General features: G+C 42.4%; 2 protein-coding genes across 2 annotated transcripts in view; one reads left to right on the top strand and one right to left on the bottom strand.

Annotated features, from left to right (window-relative positions):
* stip1 (stress-induced phosphoprotein 1) overlaps positions 1–21,937 on the bottom strand; it is a 28,571-nt gene extending 6,634 nt beyond the window's left edge. Inside the window, exons 1-9 of the mRNA XM_068021903.1 lie at positions 21,869–21,937; positions 12,311–12,520; positions 11,531–11,672; positions 10,612–10,753; positions 5,484–5,652; positions 5,252–5,378; positions 3,898–4,000; positions 1,945–2,065; positions 1,493–1,589 (exon numbers count right to left, since the gene is read on the bottom strand). Of these exons, the coding sequence (XP_067878004.1) occupies positions 1,493–1,589; positions 1,945–2,065; positions 3,898–4,000; positions 5,252–5,378; positions 5,484–5,652; positions 10,612–10,753; positions 11,531–11,672; positions 12,311–12,520; positions 21,869–21,883 (1,126 nt within the window). The 5' untranslated portion in view covers positions 21,884–21,937. The remainder of the gene's footprint in view (positions 1–1,492; positions 1,590–1,944; positions 2,066–3,897; positions 4,001–5,251; positions 5,379–5,483; positions 5,653–10,611; positions 10,754–11,530; positions 11,673–12,310; positions 12,521–21,868) is intronic.
* Positions 21,938–25,031: 3,094 nt separating this feature from the next.
* The window catches only part of LOC137356091 (ADP-ribose glycohydrolase MACROD1-like), an 866,553-nt gene continuing 865,976 nt past the window's right edge, over positions 25,032–25,608 (top strand). The window contains exon 1 of the mRNA XM_068021901.1: positions 25,032–25,513. Coding sequence (XP_067878002.1) covers positions 25,183–25,513 — 331 coding nt within the window. The 5' untranslated portion in view covers positions 25,032–25,182. The remainder of the gene's footprint in view (positions 25,514–25,608) is intronic.

The raw sequence follows: 25,608 nt of genomic DNA, 5'->3' as shown, positions 1-25,608 counted from the left end.
TCAATACATTAGTAAACATATTTCCCATTATTAATACCTTACCAAAGCTAGATGTCAGTTCTGATGAAAGGTCAGACCTGCAACGTTAACTCTGCTTCTCTCTCCACAGATGCTGCCGGACCTGCTGAGTATTTCCAGCACTTTGTTTTTGTCAGGCTTTACAATTTCTAATTGGTGAAGGTTTATTTCAAAAACATCCGAGACAACTCACTTAGGTGAAATCAGCTGACTGTATTTGGGATTTCCCAGCCTTCAGGTTCACACTGGGCAAGCTACACTGCAGCAGGTCCCGTAACCATTTCCCTCCCCCTCCACCCAAGATGCATGATCTTGGTGTTCAAAATCATGAGGGGTTTTGATAAAGTAGATAACCAGAGGACAGAGATTTAATTGGCAAATAAGCCAGGAAAGAGGAGATTAAAAAAAAAAAACTTAGCAAGTTATGATGATTGGAGAAACATGACCTGAAAAGGATGGTGGAAGTAGATTAGTATCAACTTTCAAAAAAGGAAATAGATCGCTACTTAAAAAGGAAAATTTTGCAGGGCCATGGGGAAAGAGCAACAGGAGTGGGACTAATTGGATAGCTCTCAAACAGCTGGACAGACATGATAGGCCAAATGGCTTCCTTCTATGCTGTATGATTCTATGACTATGACCTGGAGGTGGTAAAGCCACCAGGAGTCTTCCAAATAAAAATTTAGATGAGTCGGACCCTGGATTTCTGCCAGATTGGTGTTAATGGCAAGTTAATTATATTGTTAAAGATACACAGGTGAAGGGCATTATTTAAGAGTGGCTGCTGGGACACGGATGGTTAAACACTAGGCAGAGATAAGCAATGCTGCATTGTGAATAAACCGACTACCAAAAAAGGATCTAGTCTAGCTTCATTCTTCACCATTTGGCTTGGATTGGTTTATCAGAAACAGGCTATATAACTGTGGGGCTCTAACAAAACCTCAATCTGAACGTGGAGAGGAATTTCATCTTTGCTACTCAGCAGTGCTGGAAATAAACCACTTGTGAATATATCCCAACTTAAAATGACAAACACAAGTTGAAACATGTGGAGATAAATTCTAGGGGAAAGGTACACACTCTCAGCATGCAAAGTCAGAATCTTTGATGTACTGACTAAATAAAAACTAGGTGAAAGTTGAAAACAAGGGCAGATAGCATCAGTGTGTGTCGCCACAAGAAATACAAAAGCAAAGCATCACCAAAAGATAACTGGTATGCAAACTTGCAGGTCAAAAAGCCAGTAAAGTTTGACTGGGATTCATTTAAAATATAGCTAAATGGAATTTGTTTCTAGCTACTGGTGGCAATGTCAGGTTGTGTAGCAGCACCCTCTAGTGTCAGTATTTCTACTACAAGATTACTCCAATTTACTAAAACTTTCAACAAAGGCAGGTCATTTCAGCACTGGTTCCACTCCCTTCCACCTGCATTGTAACATCTGCAGAACCTTGGCATAGTGTGACACTACCTTTCTGGAAGAACTCATTGCCTTTACTCTTCTCCTCAAGGGCAAGCTCAGGATTGACGTAAGCAGCCCGTTCCTCCTCCTTCAGGATCTTGTCGGCCTACAAAATAAAAGAATTATTTTGGGAAATAAAGCCCCAGGGGAAATTAGACAAAGTACATGACCACAAACGTTTAGAATCAATCTTTCATGATAGGAATTCCCATACAGAGAAGCAAGGCACCCCACTATAGTGAAGATAGATTTGAAACTGCCAGAAATCATCCCCATTTTTGGTCACTCCCACCATTTTCCAGCTAGAAAGAAAGCTGGGTGACAGTGGGTAAAAAGTAATTCCTGGCCCAGATCACAAGGTATTAAAACCACCTGCCTGCTCAAGTATCGACTTCAGCATCATCTTTAAATCCAATACAAGCATAATATAAAAAAAAGCAGCAAGGCTAACAAAAACTCACTTGCTGACGTTTCTTTATGACCTCAGGAGTCCTATGCTCTGCTAGGGACTTGTCGTAGAAATGAACAGCATCTTTGTATTTTTCTTCCTTGAAGTAGGAGTTTGCAATTCGTGCATATGCCCTGAAAAGACACAAGGATGTTGGAAGTTGGCATTATGTGCATCAAGGCATACACAAGTTCTGCTCTCCCCACCATGCAACTAATTGTATTAATATAAAACAATCTTAGTCATATATGATTCAGGGTAAAGATCATGGATGTTAATCAAGCCATTGTGGATTACAATTACCTCATTAAAATTCTCTCAAGGTTGAACAGGTGCAATGAATTTTTAAAAAATCACTTTCTCCCTTGACCTTACTAAAATTTTGGCTATCCAAATTTCCTTGTGGGGGCCCCATGCCAGCACATATTTTAAATGTTTCCTTTCCTCAGTCAGTGTCCCCCTCACCCATTCCTCGAAAAAAATCCAATCGACCCCTCTGTCCCTGAATGTGTTGTCACCTCCCAACTCCATTGAATTTCATCAATCATGTATTGCAGCATCAAAACTATCTGAATCAAGTTCACAATCTATCGCCTGATTGGAGTATAAATAGCAATTATGTACACAGAATTTTCAACAACTGTTTCCACCTCAGGAATCACCTCTGCACCTCGACCCCTCATACATCCTTATCACTGCAGCCACCACCCACCCCTTCCCCCCCCCCCCCCCCCCCACCCCACCAAACACCTTTTATCTACAGGCTGTCCCTTAAGAGACATCACTTGAATAACCAGGTCAGCTTTCACACATATGCTGACCTTCACTTTCATAACCACTTGTCAGATATGCTTGGATCAGCCATAATGTCCACCATCTAAAATTGAAGTAGACCAAAACTGTACTTTTATTAGGACCCTGTATCAATCTGTACCACTGCCATCAGCACCATCCACTACCTCAATCACTGTCAGGCTGAACCAGACCATTCATAACCTCTGCATGCTATTCGATTGAGATGAGCTTTCCAACCACTTAATCCTCTCCATCATAAAGACAGCTTCCTTCCACCTCTAACATTGTCCACTTCTGCTCCATCTCATTCCAAATGCTCCTCAATCCCTCACCTGTTACTTGCAGACTTAAATATTGCTATCCTCCCCTGGCTGGTCCCCCACACACACCCTTCTACAAACTACAGCTGCTTGTATTTTACCCTGCATCAAGTCCCACTATTCCACCATCCCTCTTTACTTACCTTCCAATGATTTAAAATTCTCAACCTTGTTTAAAATCACTTCATGGCCTTACACCTTCCAATCTCTCAAAGCCCATTCCTAAACTCATTACTCGAATTCTTGAACTACCATTGGTGGCCATGCTTTCAGCTGCCGAGGTTCAGTAATTTCTTCTCTAAACCCCATTGCTGTTCCATCTCCCTCTCCTCTGAAAACCTACCTCTTTTAATCAATATCCATATCCCTTCCAATTGCTCCTCCAATGGCTTGACATATGATGTGTCTGAAATGTTTTTCTATGTTAAGGCTTATATAAATAAGAGTTATGAAAATTTAGGGCAACAATATTCCAAAAAGGTAATTTAAACCTTTAACCAACAAATGAGAGATGCATGTTTTGGGTAAACACACTTTAAAAACTTGATTTGTATATTGTACAAAGGTTGCTTATAACAAGTTTGCAGTTGTATTTTAAAATTAGAAGGAAGATCTCATTTATGGTACATAACTCGTGTGGTAGCCTGTAAACTAATACAGCTTAAAAGCCCATCTCCCAACTATATTAATATAAACAGTATTAAAAAAAGGTGACACTGATCCACCAGACCCAAGCCAATGAACAACTGAAAGCTTTGGAATCTTAACAGTGCAGTGCAATCTTATACACTGGGTTCAGTAAATTCTATAATAATTTATGATTCTGTTGACTGCATATATGGGTCACTTACTTTGCAATTTGCCTGTAATCTTCACGGTTTTCCCGTCCTACTTCAATGGCTTTTAGACAGATTTCACGGCATTTGTCAAATTCATTTTGCTCGAAGTACACAGCTGAAAGAATAAAATATTTGATGAGATATTCCTAGCCAAATCAGTTTTTTTTTTGTATAAAAAGGGGAAGGGAATCATTTTGTGTGTTTGAATCATTTCATACCAGGCACCAACCCAACTGAAAGGAACAGACAGGCAGTCAACTCCCAGGCATCTGGGATTGCTACCTCAAAACTAGCTGAAAAGGAGATAGCGAGACCTGAACAATCAAAAGAAAATCTATCCAATTCCACCACCCCCCACCCTCAAGCAAGTGTCTGGCTTCCACTTAATACATAAAAAGATGGGAGCTGGAAAAGAGAGCACAGAAATTGTGTATGAAGGATTTATTTATTTTTATTTATTTAGATACAGCACTGAAACAGGCCCTTCGGCCCACCGAGTCTGTGCCGACCATCAACCACCCATTTATACTAATCCTATATTAACACCTCCAGGCGCGTATCCATTGTCTCTCGAGATAAGGAGGCCCAAAAGAAGAAAGAAGAAATAATATTAATCCCATATTCCGACCCCATCCCCACCTTCCCTCAATTCCCCTACCACCTACCTATACTAGGGGCAATTTATAATGGCCAATTTACCTATCAACCTGCAAGTCTTTGGCTGTGGGAGGAAACCGGAGCACCCGGAGAAAACCCACGCAGTCACAGGGAGAACTTGCAAACTCCGCACAGGCAGTACCCAGAATCGAACCCGGGTCACTGGAGCTGTGAGGCTGCGGTGCTAACCACTGCGCTGCCCACTGCCCATTCTCCCTGGTTATGCAGGCCTTTTTCCAAGATACAGTGAAAATGCAAATTTAACATACGTGGTTAAGATAATTAAAACCCTTCATGCAGATATTACCCATTTCTTCCCCTCCACCCCATCTCTTAACGTCCCAAAATCAAACAATTCCTAACTCAGCAGACAAGTGACCTCCTCCAGGGCTGCACACAGGCTGCTGTCAGATGGGTCAGGACCTCTAATGGACCTTCTGATGACCCAGAGGGCAAGAATGCATTACCTGTAGTAATCCAAGTGACCTTCAGAATTCCCAATAGAACCTACAACTCCCAACTTGAATAAATGTCAGTAAAATGACTGCTTGGGATTATATTTAAAATGTAGATAAATAAAAGGTTATAGAAACTGAAGACTAATGCATTAAGAAAATAAAAGCATTGTTACAAACTTGTATCCCACCATTCTCCCTGTTTCAGCTGCATTCAACAAAAAAAGCTAAATATAATTCACCGCAATCCTCACCTGCTTTGTTGGTTAAATATGTCATACTTGTAGGGTCAAGTTCTGCAGCCTGCTCATAATGCTTTAATGCAGTTTCAAAATCCTTCTTCTTATAGGCATTATTACCCAGTTCTTTCTCCTTCAATGCCTAGGAATTAACAGAAAGATACATTTAGGACAATAATGGGAATGAGTGCGTGGTAAATCAACCAGGATACGGAGATCCAAGGTGCCCTTTTAGATGATACTGTACCTTTTTTTTATTTTCAGGGAGGTCCTCCTCCATTGGCTCTGGTTTAGTTTCCTTTTTCTGTTGAGGGGGGGGCGGAGCTGGAGTCTCCTCCTCTTCATCCTCTGCACCTTGCAGATCAATTCCAAGCAAAACACTTAGAGTTGTCATAACTCTGGGATCTTGTAGTCTCCTGAGAAAGTGGAACCAGCTGCTTACTAGACATTTAACATACATTTTGTTGCTAACTGAAGAGACAGTGGCATAGTGGCAATGTCACTGGACTAGAAATTCAGAGGCCCAGCAAATGCCCTGGGAACACTGGTTCATATCTCACCATGGCAGCAGGTGGAATTTAAATTCAATTAATGAATTAAAAAAAATGGAATGAAAGCTAGTATCAGTAATGGTGCCATAAAAACCCAGCTGGTTCACTAATGCCCTTTAGGGAAGGACATCTGCCATCCTTACCTAGTCTGGCCTGCATGTGACTCCAGACCCACAGCAATGTGGTTGACTCTTAACTGCCCTCTGAAGTTGCCTAGCAAGCCACTCAGTTGTCAAGGACAATTTGGGACAGGCAGCAAATGCTGGCCTGCCACATCCCATGAAAGAATTTTTTTTTTAATCTTCAGGCCCTTCCAATCAGAACATTGATAATTCAAATTGCACTCACTTAAGCAGTGCCCATTTAAGTATATCACCCAGTTTGGTGCAGCTTTATTCCTAATTCAAGATTATACAAAGGTCAGGTCTTCTGTTTTTAACAAGCCTTGCATCACAGTTTTTTAAAAAATGGATTGATTTTGACTAACATTTGGTATTCTGTTGAGTGTGAAAGCACAAGGCAGAGACATTAACTCTGCACCTCCCTCAACCACCACTAAAAATTGGGATTTATTTCCATGATGGTTCAGCCATAAGGCAAGACTCAGACACGGAAAGGTCCAGATTCAATCTACAGCCTGTGCTGAGTTACCAGATTTCAGCCAGGAAAAAGGGGTTTCCTTCCCAAGTGCAAATGAATGATCCCTTATGGAAGTGCATGTGAACGTTGGGCTCAGGGCTGAAAATGAATAGCTTCCCAACACTGGCTCATTATGTTATCACATGAAGCACTACCAGAGCACAGCCAACATGTACTGGAATTGTACTGCTCAAAGTCAGCATCTTCAGGAAAGGGGCAACAGTGGATAGCACGTTTCAGGAGGTAGTCACCCCAAAGCTCGAGAGCACAGGCACAGAGGGACTGGCTTGCTGCCAGACAGACAAGAAGGTCAAGGCAGGTAGTGCAGGAGTCCCCAGAGGGCACACCACTTTCTAACCAGTATTCAGTTCTGAGTACCGATGGGAGAGAGGGTTCCTCTGGAGAGTGCAGCGAAAGTCATGACCAGAGTGCCATGGATGGCTCAGCTGTGTAGGGAGGGAAGAGAAAGGACAAGAGAGCAATAGTGATGGGGGAATTCTATAGTTAGGGGAACAGATAGGCATTTCTGTGGTTGCAGAGGTGATTCCAGGATGGCATGTTGCCTCCCTGGTGCAAGGGTCATGGATATCACCAAGCGGCTACAGGGCATTCTGGAGGGCAAAGGTGCACAGCCAGAGGTCATCGTCCACATTGGTACCAAGAATATAGGAAGAAAGGATAAAAGGTCCTGCAGGCTGAGATTAGGGAGTAAGGAACGAGATTAGCAAGCAAGATTTCAAAAAGGTAGTAACCTCTAGATTACTCCCAAGGCCATGTGCTAATGAGTATAGAAATAGGAAAATACACCAGATGAATGCATGGCTGGAGAGATGATGTAGGAGGGAGGGCTTCAGATTTCTGGGCATTGGGACCAGCACAAGCCAGACAGTCTGCATCTGAACAGGACTGGGACAAATATCCTTACCGGAAGGTTTGCTAGTGCTGTTGGGGATGGTTTAAGCTAGCTTGGCAGTGGGGTGGGAACCTGAGCGCAGTCTTAGATAGGACAATTTCAGGGCAGGGAACAGGAGGTAGAAAATTAGCGAGGGGCTCAAAGTCAGAAGAAGCAAAGGTTAAAAAGTGTGCGGCACAGGAATTTGGTGGTTAAGGGGTATTTATTTAAATGCAAGGAGTATAGTAAATAAAGCAGATGAGCTGAGGGCACAGATAGACACATGGCAACACAATATCATTGCTGTAACAGAAAGTGGGGCAAGAATGGCAACTCAACATCCCTGGATATAGAGTTTTCAGGTGGGTTAGACAGGGAGATAAAAAAGGAAGGGGTGTAGCATTATTAATTAAGAAATCAACAACAGCTTTGAGGGATGATATGCTAAACAAATTAAATGAGGCCATATGGGTGGAGCTCAAATAAAAAAAGGGCAGCCACATTACTAGGAGTGTCCTCTAGACCCCCAAATAGTGAGAGGGAGATAGAAGAATAAATATGTAGGCAAATTTCTGAGTGCAAAAACTATTGGGCAATAATAGTTGGGGATTTTAACTACCTGAATATCAACTGGGATACAAACAGTGTGAAGGGCAGAGAGGGCACAAAATTCTTGAACTGTGTTCAAGAGAACTTTTTTAGCCAGCACACAAGCCCAACTTGAAGGGGTGCAATTCCAGATTTAATCTTCGATAATGAAGCTGGGCAAGTGGAGGAAGTAATAGTGGGTGACCATTTTGGAGATAGTGACCATAATACACTAAGTTTCAGCATAACCATGGAAAAAGGACAAAGATAAAACAGGAGTAAACGTTCTAAATTTGGGAGTGGGGAAAGAGGCAAATTTTAAGAAATTGAGGTGACCTGGCGAATATGGACTGGATACAGCTACTTGAAGGAAAAAAAAAATTAGCGGCAAACCAGTGGGAGGCATTTAAAAGCAAGATACTACAGGCACAGTATAGGCATCACCCCACAAAGATAAAGGGTGGCATTGCCAAATCTAGAGCCCCTTGGTTATCTCGAAGCTTACAGGGTAAGTTAAAGCAGAAGAAGAAAGCTTACGACAATCATAAAAATCTTCATACTTTAGAAAGCCTAGAGTATAGAAAGTGCAGGGGTGAAGTAAAAAACGGAAAATAGAAAAGCAAAGAGAGGACATGAAAAATTACTGGCAGGTAAAAATCAAGGAAAACCCAAAGATATTTTATCAGTACATTAAGAGCAAGAGGATAACTAAGGAAAGGGTAGGGCCTATCAGAGATGTACAAGAGAACTTATGCATGGATGCAGATGATGTGAGCAGTGTTCTTAATGAGTTTTTTGTCTCTGTCTTCACAAAGGGGAGGGTTGATGTAGACATTGTAGTTAAACAGGAGCGTGAAATATTAAGACAGAAGCATGAGAGAGGAAGTACTAGAGGGTCCGACATCCTTGAAAGTGGATAAATCGCCAGGGACAGATGGATTGCATCCTAGGTTGTTAAAGGAAGCCAGGACGGAAATAGCGGATGCACTGAGGATCATCTTCAAATCCTCACTAGATACAGGAGAGGTACCAGATGATTGGGGATCTGCGAACATTGTACCATTGTTTAAAAAGGATGCGAGGGATAGGCCAAATAATTATAGGCCGGTCAGTCTGACCTCAGTGGTGGGTAGATTGTTAGAATCTATTCTAAGGGACAGGATAAAGTGCCACTTAGAAAGGCATGGATTAATATGGGACAGTCAGCATGCATTTGTTAAGGGAAAGACATGTCTTACTAACTTAATTGAGTTTTTTGAGGAAGTAACAAGAAGGATTGATGAGGGTAGTGCAGTGGATGTGGTCTACATGGATTTCAGTAAGGCATTTGACAAGGTCCCACATGGCAGACTGGTCAATAAAATGAAAGCCCATGGGATACAGGGGAATGTGGCAGGTTGGATCCAGAATTGGCTCAGGGCCAGGAAACAAAGGGTAGTAGTCGTCTGCTGTTTTTGTGAATGGAAAGCTGCTTCCAGTGGTATTCCACAGGGCTCAGTATTGGGTCCCTTGCTGTTTGTGGTATATATTAATGACATGAACTTAAATGTGGGAGGCATGATCGGGAAATTTGCTGACGATACAAAAATTGGCCGTGTAGTTGATAGCGAAGAGGATAGCTGTAGACTCCAGAAAGATAGCAATGGTTTGGTTGGAAAAGTGGCAAATGGAATTCAACCCAGATAAGTGTGAGGTAAGGAATTTTGGGAGAGCAAATAAAGCGAGGGAATACACAATAAAACAGGAGGATCGAGAGGGGTAGAAGTGGTGCGAGACCTTGGACTGCATGTCCACAGGTACCTGAAGGTGGCAGTACAGGCACAGTGTGGTGAAGAAGGCACATGGAATGCTTTCCTTTACTGATTGAGGTATAGAATACAAAAGCAGGGATGTAATACTGGAACTGTATAAAATGCTGGTTAGGCCACAGTTGGAGTATTGCGTACAGTTCTGGTCACCACATTACAGGAAGGACATAGTTGCTCTAGAGTGTGTACAGAGGAGATTTACAAGAATGTTGTCAGGGCTTGAAAGTTGCAGCTATGAGGAAAGATTCGATAGGCTAGGGTTGTTTTCTTTAGAACAGAGAAGGTTGAGGGGTGACTTAATTTAGGCGTCCAAAATTATGAGTGGCATGGATAGGCAGGACGGACCTTTACCCCCTGGTGGGGAGGTCAATTACCAAAGGGCACAGATTTAAGGTGATTGGTAGAAGGATTAGAGGGTACAAGGAAAAACTTTTACCCAGAGGGTGGTGGGTTTCTGGAATTCACTGCCAGGAATGGTGGTGGAGGCAGAAACCCTCAACTCATTTAAAAAAAAAAGGTACCTGGACATGCACCTGAAGTGCTGTAACCGGCAAGGCTATGGATCAGGTGCTGGAAGGTGGGGTTAGATTGGGTAGCTAGTTTTTTTTGGCCAGCATGAACACAATGGACTGAATGGCCTCCTGTGCTGTAACTTTTCTATGGTTCTAACAGGGGAAGAGAAGATTGGGAAAGAGATTGAAACATGCCACATCGGTTAAAGGGCACAAGTTGAGGTAACTTCATTCAATATCCACTGTAGATTTTAAATTTATATTCCAAAGCTAAGGATTTCGATCTGGAGTTGGAATTAACTTTCCAGTGTGCCGAGAATAGCAGTAAAAACAAATTTTCCCAAACGATAATACGACACCCTGAAGAGGAAGCGACTGCACATACATGGCTAGGTCACCAGGCTTGTTTTTCAACTGTTCGATCATTTCTTTGTAGCTAGGATCATTCAGCAGTGCCCTTGTCCTGGGGTCACTCTCCAGCTTCTGGTACAGGTTTGAAGAAGCGAAAGGGTTCATGAACTTCTTTTCTGCAAAGAAAGTAAAATCTCACTACTATACTGTCCAACAACGGGAATTATTTTGCACTTAAAGTATACTTTTGCACTGAAAATATCATTCAATAACGAGAGTTCAGCAAAACAGCACAAGCTTTTGAACAGCAAAAAAAAAAATTCGAAGCATTCACTAATTCTAATCAAGGCAAATGAATCATCAGGAATGGATTTTAAATAGCAATGTACCAAATTTCTATCTTCATTGCCTGGGCAGCAATGTGCTGAACAGCATCATCCACCCAATGTTCATTCATTGGTTTGATTACAATGGATAAAAATCAGGCACTTTGACAAAGGTCTGCTCTGCCTGACTACCATGTCCACCCCACCTCCCACAACAATGTTGAAGACACAAAGCTACCCATTATGTTAAAACATCTCAATAGTGCTTTCTATAATCAATCTGTTTCCCTGCCCCATCTGCTTCAAATTCCCTAAATGAAATGGTATGCAGGTGATCTATTCCAAGGCACTCAAGACTAACTTGGATTTTCTTTGCAAGAAAGGAAGACATGTAGCCATTGCTCAGCATTGTCTTTCCGCCCTGCTCATCAGGTGGTTCACCAAGCCCAGAATGACACTTCACCAAGCCCAGAATGACACATGCAAATCTTGCCCTGTCTGTGCACTTTCCACCAATCCATTTTTGTGCCAGCTAGTTTACTAAGTACTGTACTCTGAACTGGAAGGAATTAAACAGAAAGACCAACTGCCAACTCCACCTGACATTAAGAAGCTTGTAACTGGTACCTGCTAGCCTGGCATCCACATGTTGCATTCCATCCTTCAGCTGTTGGTTTCCTGGTTCGTGCTTTAGCCCCTCCTCATAAGTTTTCTTCGCTTCTTCAAAGCGATTAAGGAACTCCAAGGCTGCAGCCTTCCTCGAGTAACCCTAAATATGGCACAATTATTAAAACAAAAGTGTTTCAGGAAAAAGGAAGTGTTGGCTGATGAATGAAGGTGGGCCAGGACAAAAAGGAGAACTTCCTGTACTACTTCAAAAGAAAAAAAAGTGCCACAATCTTTTACATCCATTTAAAACAGCAGATAGGGCCTAGAGACAATATCTCATCTGGAGTACAACTTCTCCAACAATGGACCATTCCTTCAGTAACCTAGTCTGATATTCAGTGGAGTAGGTGCTCGATCCTAGTAGCAGTCTCACTCCAATCAGCCAAGCTAAGATTCTAAAGCAGAAGCCTCATTAATGTTAACTTTGCTCAGTTAGTAGCACTCTTACTTGAGTTAGAAGGTTGTGGGTTCAAGCCCCACTTTAAGACCAAGCTCAATCTAGGTTAAAGCACCAATGAAGCACTTGGTCAGAACCACACTGTCAGAAAATTCCTTCGACTGAGGAGGTTAAACTGTCTGCCTGACCTGGTGGGCATTTATCAGCGCTTACCACATCTCAAACATTCTCTAAAGCACTACACGTACAACAAATTACTCCCAACGTGCACTGACTTATGTAAGTGACTACAACAACTATTTTGTACAGAGGTTAACTGCTTTTCTTGAGGGGTAGCCTACCTTTCCCCAGTCTGGTTTAATTTCAACAGTTTTGCAGCCATCTTCATATGCTTTCTGATACTCCCCCTTTTTGGCATAAGCAGCAGACCTGTTGCTGTAAAGTACATGGTTCTTGGGGTCCAATTTAATGGCTTCACTGTAACATATGATGGCATCATCTATCTTCCCGGCAACAAGGGCCTGATTGCCCTTCTCCTTAAGTTCATTTACCTAAGAGAAAAAAAAGTTATATTAGAAGATCCTTTCCTCATTTTGCGCGGTTGCATTAGTAGACAATCTGTTACTATTCAGCCATACTGATCAATTCTTTAGGTGTCGATAGCTTTGGACCAGAATCTATACAGAACTGTTTTAACCTTTTTGTATTCCCACTATAAATGATTTCTTCCTTTCGTAAGATAATCTAGCCCTATTTAAATTAGTAAACTATTCTAAAAATGCAAGCCCAGCTTTTATTAAAACTGGTTCTGGGACCCTGTGTTGTATCTATGACCTGCAACTGAACAGCAGTAAATAAAGTCAGCCACTGACAGTTTCAGAACCTCTCGATAAGCACCCATTCTAAACAACATCAGAGCAACTCCTCTGTTCAACAATTCCCTAAACAACACGAAGGGAACTCATTACACAGAAATTCATGGACGCAAATACACATCATACCATTCCATGTTCTTACTATTCCCAACAAGCTAATTTCAGTTCCTCAGGGAGAAGCAGATGAATTTGGATGCTTGTATGTCATTTTTACATAGCAGAGGTTAAATAAGCATGCTAGTAGATGACTCACCCCAAGCTGCAGTTATTAAAAGATTCCAGAAAGGCCATGACATCAGCATGCACAGATTTTTTTTTTTTTTTTTTTAAAAGTCTGAACCTTCATTCAGTTATTTCAATAATGCTGAATCATGTCAAAATTGAAAGAATTTCATTTGTTATTGGTAGAAGGCCAACAGAAATTTAAAGCTGGTGGCTCACTAGATTATGCCATTAATCCAATACAGACAGCACAATTAAGATATCTCCACACACCCAGAAAGACTAAATACAAAAGCATCATATTCTTGTAAAAGGTACAGTAAATTTAACTATTGCTCTAGAGTCAGAGTTACTTTATGACTATGAAGTGGGAGCAATAAAAAGAATCCAATTATAAATTTAAATATACATTGTCAATGTTACTGTCAGGATTAACAAATTACTCATTCTTGGAATGTCAGTATTTGTCAATCTCTGGTTAACGTGAGGATATGAGTGTTAACCAGATATTGTGGGACTACAGCAGTACATAAAAGGTAGGCATGACAATTCTTTTCTCTGAAGACATTAGTGAACTGGTTAGGTTTTTACAATAATCCAGTAACGTTAATTTTTGAATTCAATTTCACACTCGATCTGGAGGTTGTTTGTCCAGTTCCACAACACTATACCCTAACTGATACCTCTCGAATTGGATGCCATTTAAGTCAAGTCAATTTTACTTACATTTACTAAAAAAAAATTTCAGAAGCAAACATTTTCCTATCCATAAAACCATAAGAACCTTACTCTCAGACCGAGACGTTTACAATACTTTTGCCTATTAGAATGTGCTATTTCGAAGCCGACTTCTCAACCCAGGAGTAAACAAGTTTCCTCAGCAACTGCAATGTTATGATGAATGGGAGATCTAAAGCAGGCAATGAAAATATAGTTTCTGTACTCAATCACGACCGCATAAATCACATTTTAGCTGCTCAAAGGCACTGCAAGGCTACACTGCTTTGCTACTTTAGTCTAAACTTCTAAATTTGTCTTTATTCCTGGTATAAGCAAAATATTATAGACCCACTAGATAGAATCAACCCATTAATGCTTATGGATATTTGGATAAGACAGTCCCTTAGATGTGTGTTTCAAACATGTATCTCGTGTAACCAGATCAATCAGATCTTGTGGCCAACAGATGAACCAAAAACCTTTTGCACCTTTCCTTAAATAGGATTTCCTACTGACCCGAATACTTGCAATTTGGTTCTATATCGTGCTTTCAGCTAACAATTAAATCTGCAAATATCTGACAAGACCATACTCACAGACAGAAGGAGCTTTTAATTTCTCATTTATTTATACCAGACTTAAAGGAGTTGGTCCACTCCTTGATTTTTTTTTCACTGCTAAAACTAGCATCTTTACACTGGCAGCAAAATGTATACTTGGTTTCTTGTGAGTTTACAGTCAGGTTAAGAGAAATGGTTTCAGCAGTGTAAATATAGTACACCCTTCCCTACAGATACCACTCACAATCCAAATCAGTGTCAATATCAAAGTGGTAGAGCTGGACAGATGGAAGAAATAACTTGTATTTATAAAATACAGAAAATAAATTTGACTACTCCATGCTTACAAAACCCAGTGAGGACATCAAGCATGCTCGTACAGACCTAAATATCCCTCGAGTGTTAGCTAGTTGGATACAGACCCGTCACCTCTGGAAGTTTCAAATCCATATCAAGCTGATAGCATGAGAAGCCGAGACTGTCTACTGACTCCAAGAGTAGTATGCAAAATGACCTTGGGCTGTGTAACCCAACTCATTCACTAGACCAGCACTGACTGTACTTCTACACTGTCTTAAGAACTTTGACAAAGCTTCAAACACTATTGTGTCTATACACAGTTATTTTTACATTACTTACTATGAGCAGCTAATAATTCTACAGCTATTAAAAACATCCTTTTATCAGGCAGTAATTCCAACAGTACTGATCTCGTTGTCAGAGACATCCAACGAGAGATTTTAAATTTTCAAAGGGACTCCTGACAACGCAGCAGCCCGCTGACATCAGAGCGCTCCAAACGGTGCACGTGCGCAAATGGTCTCCTGCGTTGAGATGCTTTGCACGCGCAGCCGACATCTTGCCAGGACTAACAGGCGCATGCACTGAAAACACATGCCCCCCCCGCCCACTCACTCCTCTACCCCACCCAGCCTCTCCCACTCTCCAGCCACGCCCCCCCCACCTCTCCGGCCAGATGCTAGCTCTAGGCCATGGGCCGCTTCCCTCCTCTCAGACATTCGCTCTGCCCGAAGCAAGGTGGGCCTCGAGGGGTGACGGGGCGATGTAGGATCGAGTGGCCGAGGGGCGGGAAGCTGTGACTCTTGCCCCACCCCGGCTTTACTTGCCTAAAACCTTTTACATTTCTAATATCTGCCATTTCTGATGAAACATTAACTCTGCTTCTCTCTCCACAGATGCTGCCAGACCAGCTGAGTATTTCCAGCATTTCTTGTTTGTATCTCACAGACAGTGACGTTTAAGTGGACGAGGCTACATTTGCGCATGTGCTACTACAGCATCACCTAGTGGTTGTGTTGTCAGCAAACACAGCCTGAAATTTATGGTACTAGCTCTAAAGACAAGACCAGCAACTTTTCTTTAAAATATATATTATTTTGGGTCAGAATGTGTGTGGGGAGGGAATAACTTGGTTTCTATAAAAGTTACTATTTTGCAGTCATCCAGTTAAATCCATCAGGTTATTGAGTGCAGACACTGCTGTCTGATATTCCTTATTATATCCAGCACCAACAGTGCCACCACAAGGCTGTACCATATCGCAGGATGGTAAAGACATCACTAACAAAGTTGGAACTTTTCTCTAGCTATCTGTGATGTCAAATGATTGCTGTTTAACAACTGCACTTGTTGGTGCAATTTTGTACTCACCTACAGTTATGTAATGCTTTATTCTGATCTTCAGTTATCACACCAGATGAATTGCATCGCATCAATGAGTAACAGTGACATAGATACACAAATTTTTTTTAAATTTGTCACTTTGATAATCCAGTTGATGTTCAACAGCAAATGGATCCCTGGATCACAAGAAGCTGTAGTGATGCTCAAAATAACTGTCTACTTTGATACAGAGCAACATACAGCTGAAATGATCTGAAGGACCAGAGAATATGTACTTCCTGTCCTGGTACACACAGGACACTTTCTGCAGAAAATCTTTGAGGATATCCTAGTTATACAGACAGAGAATAGACTAGGGACTTGACAGATTGAAAACCTCTCTGGGACAGGAGTGGGGGGGGGGGGGGGTGGGGTAAGGAAGGAGAACATGTAACCGGGGCTGTTATCTAGCTAAATCACCATCTGATTGAAGTAAAATCAGGTACATAGTAAAAAAGTTTGCTGCAGTATGGTTGAGTGCTTGCACTGGATGAACTTGGAATTTCCTCTCCCTCGCAAAGTTCTCGCACTTAGTCATAAGACACTGTCCTTCAGCTGTAAAAGCAAGATGGTGAGGGCTGAACTCTGATCAGTAAGCATGAAAAAACAAGCTGTACATCGATATACTTGTTCAACTAACATTAAAAGCTGAAGTGTGCAGTAACAAAGTATCAGAGATGGCAAAGAAAAGCAGGGAACGGAGTACAATCTCACTTTTACAATTAGCACTAGCATGAAAGACTGTTTCCCCTCTCCCACGAATAGATGGCACAGATGAAAGATAAAGTTCCCTCTGCTCTCCAAAGAGCTTACCTCAACTCCAACTTCAAAAGCACCATGTACTGCACCTGTGGATATTCTAGTGTCCATGTCAGCCACCCCGAGGACAGTTTTAATGCCAATTTTACACCATGCACCTGTGCATTGTCTGTGGAGATATTTTAAACTAGGGGGCTCCCAAAAGTTTAAAGACAATGGGCCGATTTTAACTCCAACCAACCGACGTGGGTGGGCTGTTAAATGACCCAGGTTACTTACAAGCTTTGAAGCCACCAGAGCTGACTGTTTGATTTTAACCTGCTCGATTGAGCAGGCAGTGAAGACACTTGCCCAAAGCTAGCAAGATCCTTAAAAAAAAACACATTCATGGCAGGCTCTGATGTCATCACTGGGACTCAACACAGCAGTTTGAGCATGGAACAGTGGATTTCCCATCCAGTGAAGACAGCAAGGAAGAGAATCCGAGGTCAAGTAGAAGCTCAGTTATTTAAAAAAACAAAAAATCCTAGTCAATAAGCAGCCTCTGACCAATACCATTTTCTGCTGTATACTAACTGGAACAGGTGGGAAGTCAGCCAGAGTTTAAACTTTGCTTGGAAGTTAAACTACCCATGCCTTATATCTGGAGCAGCATGCAAGTTTCAAATTCACCTGCACAAAACAGGCCCTGATTAATACAATTACTGGTACTCCACAATGGACACCTTTTTGAAAAATGAGAACAGTTACAACATGTAGCAAAATGAATCAGTGCAGTACAGTGTGAGCTAATAAAAATCTGGATTGTACATTTGGAAAAGAAATCTGTTGTGATAAGATCCCTACAGATCCAACTAGAACTTACTACTTCATTTACAGTACCCCAGACTGGAGATCAATTTAGAAAGTCTCCAAACAAAAAACACAGTTAAGAGAATCCAGAAGCAATGCTTAATCCCTAATAACTGTAAAATTGATCAACTAGGGAATGAAGAATTCAGCCCCAAAAAGGACACAGGAAATGAATGCAGATGACAGGGGGAGACTGTGATGTAGTGGTAGTGTCACTAGAAGCCCAGGTTAATGTAAAAGCTAAATACTGCAGATGCAGGAAAGCTGAATTAAAAAAGTGGACATACTCAGCAGATCAGGCAGCATCTGGAGAGAGAAGCAGAGCTAATGTTTCAGGTCTGTGATCTTTCCTCAGAACTGACAACGGTTAGAAAAGAATTAGGTTTTAAGCAAGAGAAGGATTGGGGGGGGGGGGGGGTGAGGAAGAATTGGTGGACAAGAGAATGAAAGGGAAGGTGCATAATGGGTCAGAGGGCAGGACAGATTAACAAAGCAGTCATGGGACAAAGGCAAAGAGCATGTTAATGCTTGCGGTGAAAGACAAAGCATTAGTCCAGAGTGTTAATGGCAGAATAATGAGCAGCTCTGATCACATGAAAAAAAGACAAATTAATAGAAAAATATGAAAAAAGGCCAGTCATGCTCTGAAATTGTTGAACTCAAGGTTGAGTCCACAAGGCTGTAGAGCACCTAATCAAAGATCAGGTGCTGCTTCTTGAGCTTGCATTGATGTTCAATGGAACACTGCGGCATGCCAAGTACAGAAATGTGGGCAGGGGAGTGTGCTGAAATGGCAAGCAACCGGAAGCTCAGGGTCATGCTTTCGGACTGAGCTGCTCACAATGCGATCACTTCTACACTGGAGAGACCAAGCACAGATTAGGTGACCGCTTTGCAGAACACCTCCGCTTAGACCGAAAGCCCATGACCCCAAGCTTCCGGTTGCTTGCCATTTCAACCCCCCACCCCCTGCTCTCATGCCCACATTTATGTCCTTGGCCTGCTGCAGTGTTCCAGAGATCAACACAAGCTTGAGGAGCAGAACCTCATCTTTCGATTAGGCACTGTACAGCCTTACAGACTTAACCTTGAGTTCAACAATTTCAGAATGTGACTGGCTTTTTAAAAACAAATATTTTTCTATTTTTATTTTATTTAACCTTTGCCTATTTTTTCATGTGGACAGAGTTGCTCATTATTCTGCCATTAACACTCTCGCTGAACTAATGCTTGGTCTTTCACCACAAGCATCAACATGCTCTTCGCCTTTGTCCCATTACAGCTTTGTTATTTAATCTCTCCTGTCCTCTGCCCTATCACACACCTTCCCTTTTGTTCTCTTCCCCACCAACCCCACTCCTTTCACTTGCTTAAAACCTAATTCATTTCTAATCTTTGCCAGTTCTGATGGAAGGTCACAGACCTGAAACGTTAACTCTGCTTCTCTCTCAACAGGTGCTACCTGACCTGAGTATTTCCAGAACTTTGTTTTTATTGGCCCAGGTTAATGCCCTGGGGACACAGGTTCAATCCCACCATGGCAGCTGGTGGAATTTAAATCCCAATAAATTCAATTAAGAAATAATAAAATCTGGAATTGAAAGCTTGTCTCGATAATGCCATGAAACTACAGATTGTCATAAAAACCCATCTGGTTCACTAATGTCCTTTAGGGAAGGAAATCTGCTGTCCTTACCTGGTGTGGCCTACATGTGACTCCAGACCCATGGCAACGTGGTTGACTTTTAACTGCCATCTGAAATGGCCTAGCAAGCCATTCAGTTCTAGCCAGCAATGTCCACATCCCATGGAATAAAAAACACTCAGCTTCCAACAAGTTTTCAGCTGTAGCAATCCATATGGCAATGCACCACTCTAGCTCATTCATATGTGCTCAGGACATCAGCACATGGTAGGCACAGCTGTCCCTCCCATCATATGTCCTGGGAACACTAGTAAAAGGTCCCATAAAAGCTGTTATATTTTAGTGTCTACATGTACTGAACAAGAGAAAGGATAACTACTGTTACAGCACACTCCCCTTCCACTATAAAAGACGCTGGGAAAAGTTGGGAAATTGGGTACCCGGAGCTAGTCCTAAGTTAGAGATGGAACAAACTGAAACAGCAACAACAAGCATTTGATTTTTCCTTGACCACCTGCACAGGGATTATTTATTTTTGTTTTGATAGTGGGAGAAGCTGCATCTTGGGTACATATGGGTAGAAGCAAGTCTCAAGCAGTGGTGGAAAACAGGAAATACTGCTACAGTGTCTGATACTCTATTCCAGTGTACTATCAGGTGCTGTGTATAATGGGTGGCCCACTCACCCAGGACAGATTTCTACTCCAGAGGCTGTCGAGTAGCAACAAAACGAGGGTGCAAGAGGCACAAAATTAACACGCACACTACCCATTGACAACTTGCTGATAAGATGCTACTGAAGAAAATAAGTCATATCTATAGTGATGCAACATACTAGGTTAGGTTAGCTAGAAATAAAATGAACTACATTTTAGATGGAAGGGCAGGGGTTGGCAACAAGAGTCACTGCTGGAGATTTCCCAGCTACAATTACAACAGGTAAGACAGAGCAGAAGCAATTGAGGGCAACCCCACTCAGTTGGGTAACGCAGTAGTCCGCATTCAATAGAGCAATTCTGGAAAGCATATGGCCGCTTTCTCATGGTGACATCACTGGAGAGCCTTGACAATCAGAAACCTTGATTTGCTGAGGCTGTTACAAGTCAAAAATTGAGAGCTTTGCACTTACAACTTTGCAAAAAGGGAGTGGGGAAGTAAAGCAATCTGAACTAAAAATACTCTCCCTCGACTTGCTATCTCAATAACACGTGCTATAAATAGACTCAGATGATTGTTGGGGCTACTGATAAAGGGATTCCACCCAAAATACCAGTCTATCTTTCTGTAGTGGATCATTTTTCACTTTTTACTGCCAGATACAATCCGAAAAAGAGAAAATACCCATCGTGTTAACAGCTATTTACAAAGCTGTCAAGATCTAAAAATCACAAAGGGGGAGAAAAGATGACTAAGGTTTAATTTCAAGTCAAACCCACAAAAATGCACAAACTAATGAGATCACAAAAGCAGAAACATTGAATTACAATCTCATTTTCCTCAAAGCTGTCAAATACATGTAGCAAAGGGGAGACAGTGGCATAGTGGTAATGTCACTGAACTGCAAATCCAGAGGCCTGGGGATAGGTTCAAATCCCACCATGGCAGCTGGTGGAATTTAAATTCAATCAATTAATAAAAAAATCTGGAAATAAAAGCTAGTCTCAGTAATGGTGCCATAAAAAAACCATGTGGTTCACTCATGTCCTTTAGGGAAGGAAATCTGCCATCCTTACTTGGTCTGGCCTACAATGTGACTCCAGACCCACAGCAATGTGGCTGACTCTTAAAAAAAGCCCTCCGAGATAGTCTCGCAAGCCATGGAGTTGTTCAAGGGCAATTCGGGATGGGCAACAAATACTGGCCTTGCCAGCAACACCCACAATCCCACAAAAGAATTTTTTTTTAAAAGTGCAAATCCCATGTCAATGTTTAAAAGAAAACTCAGAACAAAAATGTATATTTTGTCTCAATTTTTGCTTTTTAAAAAAAAAAGTTTGCAAACCCATGGCCAATGTTTAAAATGAGAGAAAACACATTTAATAAGTTTGTGAACCCACATCAAATATTTAACACATGTGAAATTAGAGAAAATATACATTTTAGCTTTTAAAAGTTGTAGATTTGGCATGAGCTGACTAAGACGCAATTAAAGATACATTTTTATTAAAAGCTTGCAAGGCCATGCCCAAATATTTAAAATGAATGAGAAAACATGCATTTATTATAGAAAGCTTATATGTCCATGCAAATAAAGTGAAAACACACATTTCATTTTAAAGTTACAAATATAGGGCATGGGATTACAAGACAGACAAAATTAAAAAGGGAAACAGATACACGTTACTTTAAAGATAGAAAGTGACAAATTGAAGCTGAACAATTTATCAGAAGTTAATGAAAGATTATTTGTCCATTCTGAAAGATTATTTTATCCTTTTAATGCGATTGAGCTCCACCCCATCAATCACTGGAATGTAAATCACAACTAACTACTCACAATATTTTCTGACCACTCTATACTTGATAATGAACTGTTTTTTATATTTTTAAAAAGGGTTGTTTGGATATTTTAATTGCTATTACCTTCGTCTGATCCATCAGCACCTCACCATGCGCCTTCTCGAACTTACCAGAACTCCGCGCCGGACGTCCCACCCTCGCCCACTCCCATTGGCCACCGCTTTCGGCCTCTTTCTTTGATGATTGGCCCGCTCACCCGTCAATCACTGTCCGGGAGGAAATCCCGCCCAGGGAAGCCGCTCATTGGTCGAGAAGCGGCAGGGCGGCGTTATCAATCAAGAGGCAGCGACCAATAGTAATCGGTTTCCCCACCCACCCCAGAGAGCGCCGGCTCCGTGACGGTTAACCGCCAACAAATCAGAGGCTTCGAGCCACGTCTGAATGACGTCTCGCGCCGCCTGGCAGCGCCCCTGCAGGTAAGGCCCAACCACCACCCCCCCCGCCTCCCCGCGCCAAAGTAGGCCTGCGATTGGTTGCCACCTCCTGCCGCCTCCCTATTGGTTCCGTCCGCCGTCAATCACTGAGTGATTGACAGGTTTTAAATGCGGGGCGGGGGTGAGGGACATTCTGGAGCTGTACTAAGGGGGGCCAGTTCATTTTTTAAGAGCTAATTATATACCTGGCTCGGTGTGCACTTTGCAAATTTGAAAATGCATGCAAAATAATTTGAACCTTGGAATTTTTTAAACGTTTTAATTAACCTCAGGCTCGATACCCCCATCTTCCTTCCCCACCCTTTGGCAATTTATTTTCACATGGACTAAAGAATTAATACTTCCACATCCTTACAGCCAATGAGGTACTTATGAAGTGTAGTCACTGTTATGGAGTAAGCGCACAGCAAGATCCCACAAACCACAATGAGATGAGAGGAGATCAAATAAACAATTTTGCAGATTGAGGGATAAAGGTGGGGCTTGGCGGTTAGCTCCGAGTTGCCTCTCACCATTCACCTAGAGGTGAATAAGATTAGCTGCTGGGATGACTTGCTCTGTGCTCCGAATTATTTTCCTTACCGTGGGGAAATTTCGACCTTCATTCAGTGTTGTGCAATTGAGAGCAGAGTATGTGCGAAATCAGTAGTCGAGACCCTTATATAAAAGCAAAATACTGCGGACGCTGGAAATCTGAAATAAAAACAAGAAATGCTGGAACCACTCAGCAGGTCTGGCAGCATCTGTGAAAAGAGAAGCAGAGTTAACGTTTCGGGTCAGTGACCCTTCATCGGAACTGACAAATAATAGAAATGTCACAGGTTATAAGCAAGTGAGGCGGGGGTTGGGACAAGAGATAACAAAGGAGGAGCAGATAGGACAAGGCCACATAGCTGACCAAAAGGTCAAGGAGGAAAGGCAAACAATATGTTAATGGTGTGTTGAAAGACAAAGCATTAGTACAGATTAGGTTCCGAAGAAGGGTCACTGACCCGAAACGTTAACTCTGCTTCTCTTTCCACAGATGCTGCCAGACCTGCTGAGTGATTCCAGCATTTCTTGTTTTTGTTTCAGATTTCCAGCATCCGCAGTATTTTGCTTTTATATTAGTACAGATTAGGTGTTAGTCGAGACCCTTATATGTCTGGCAAAATGCACATTCGCAAATGGTATTAAATTGTATCATCTAAAACACAAGCGCAGGAAATACAAAATCAAATAACCTTCAATTATACATTTTCAGTTTATTTGTTATCTCTAGCTCACTATCTTACTTTTGGAATGAGAATTTTTTTTATACGGTGAGTTGTTATTATTTGAAATACACTGCCTAAGAGGGTAGAGGCAGATTCAATAATAACTTGGAAAGGGAATTGGATAAATACTTGAAGGGGGGAAATTTACAGGGCTTTGGGGAAAGAGCAGGGGAATGAGACTAATTGAATAGCTCTTACAAACAGCTGGTGTAAGCAGGATGGGCCAAATGGCCTCCTTCTGTGTTAGAGAATTAGATAGGATATACAGCACAGAAATAGGCCGCTCAGCCCAACTAGTCTGTGCTGCTGTTAATACGCCATGTGAGTCTCCTCCTATTCAATCTACCTCATCTCAGTCTTTTAGTATATCTTTCTATTCCTTTTTGTTTCATGTACTTGCCTAATTTCCTTTTGAAAGCATCTAGGTGATTCCATAGAGAAGAACGATAGAAAGGTTACAACACAGTAAGAGGCCATTCAGCCCATCATGTAGCTGCTGAAAAAACTAGCCGCCCAATCTAATCCCACTTTCCAGCACCTGGTCCGTAGCCTTGCAGGTTAAAGCACTTCAGGTGCAGGTCCAGGTACCTTCTAAATGAGTTGAGGATTTCTGCCTCCATCACCGATCCGGGCAGTGAATTCCAGACACCCACCACCCTCTGTGTGAAAAAGCTTTTCCTCATGTCCTCTCTAATCCTTCCACCAATCACCTTAAATCTGTGGCCCCCCCCCCATATTTGACCTCACCTCACTCACTCCCTGTGGTCGCACAATCCACATCTTAACCACTCTCTGAGCAAAGAAATTCCTCCTTATTTCCCTATGTATTAGTAACTATCTTGGATTTATGGCCCCAAGTTTTGCATTCTCACGCAAGTCGAAACATTCCCTCCACTGCTATCCTATGAAACCCATTAACAACTTAAAAAACTACACTCAGGTCTCCTCTTTTAACGCCTCAATTTTAAATTTCCAATCCTTTGAGTTAAAGTCCCACCATGCACCCCTCCCCCTCCCGATCTCAGTAACCTTCTCCAGCCCCTACAACCCTCTGAAATTTCTACGCTCCGCCAATTCTGGCAGCTTGAGAACTTCCCATTTCCATCAGCTGCCTGGGCCATAGGTTCTGGAATTCCCCTCGCTAAAACCTCTCCTTCCTTCCTCCTCCTCCTCAAAACTGATCTCTTTGACCGAGTTTTTCACCAACTGCCCTAACATCTCCTTACGTGGCTTGGCATCAAATTTTTGTTTGATTTACTCTCCTGTGAAGTAGTGCCTTGGCGACGTTTTATTACTTTAGCAGTGCTCTATAAATGTTTTGTTTTAAACAAGGCCCATGACTATCTTATGATTCTACAAGCTCTTAGTTAGTATTTTGTGCCAGTGGAAAGGGCATCCATTGAAATATGGCAGATAACCAAGAAGGGGCAGAAAACTACAAATCCCAGAGGCCCCTGCGCCGGGTATCCCCTCCCCTACCATCCACATCCCCTCTCTGATTGGTCCATCTTTGGGTGGAGGTTATGCCCCCGGAAGAATTCCTTCGCTGCGAGATTCGGCCCCTGAAGCGCAGAACGCAACAATAACAATATTGCAACCAACCGACTTGGAGGGGGGATTTAAAAAAAGGGGAAAAAAAAATCAAGTTTGCAACCCCCACCCAACACACGCTTCGGAAGCGGAGCCGATGGAGAAATTCGTCGCCATGGTCAGCCGGAGCCTGCGCTGGACCGGGCGACCGTTGGAGTGGGCGCGCGCCAGCTGTCACGCGACGCCCGATTCGAACCAGGTCCAACGGTCGCGGCGGCCGGCGGTCCGGCGCCTGCGCGCTGGGTGCTGTCCGGCGGCCGGCGGGTCGACGCCTGCGCGCTGGGTACTGTCCGGCGGCCGGGGCCCCCGCCGCCCTCACTTGCTGCCGTCGAGCGCGGCGGCTGCAGCCTTTTCCACGTCGGCCGCCAGCATGTCTTCCAAGGAGTTTAACCCCACTTACCCTACCACCGACTGGAAAGTGGCGAAAAGTAAGTATCCCCGCCCCTTGCCACAAACACACAAGCTCCAAGTTTACAAACATATTTCCACTGGGGGGGGGAATTCCAAGAATATTTATTTCTCT

This window comes from Heterodontus francisci, chromosome 44, assembly GCF_036365525.1.
Source record: "Heterodontus francisci isolate sHetFra1 chromosome 44, sHetFra1.hap1, whole genome shotgun sequence".
In the NCBI taxonomy this organism is placed as follows: Eukaryota; Metazoa; Chordata; class Chondrichthyes; order Heterodontiformes; family Heterodontidae; genus Heterodontus; species Heterodontus francisci.
Note: the sequence above shows the minus strand (reverse complement) of the source record. Positions and strands in the feature narration are given on the sequence as shown.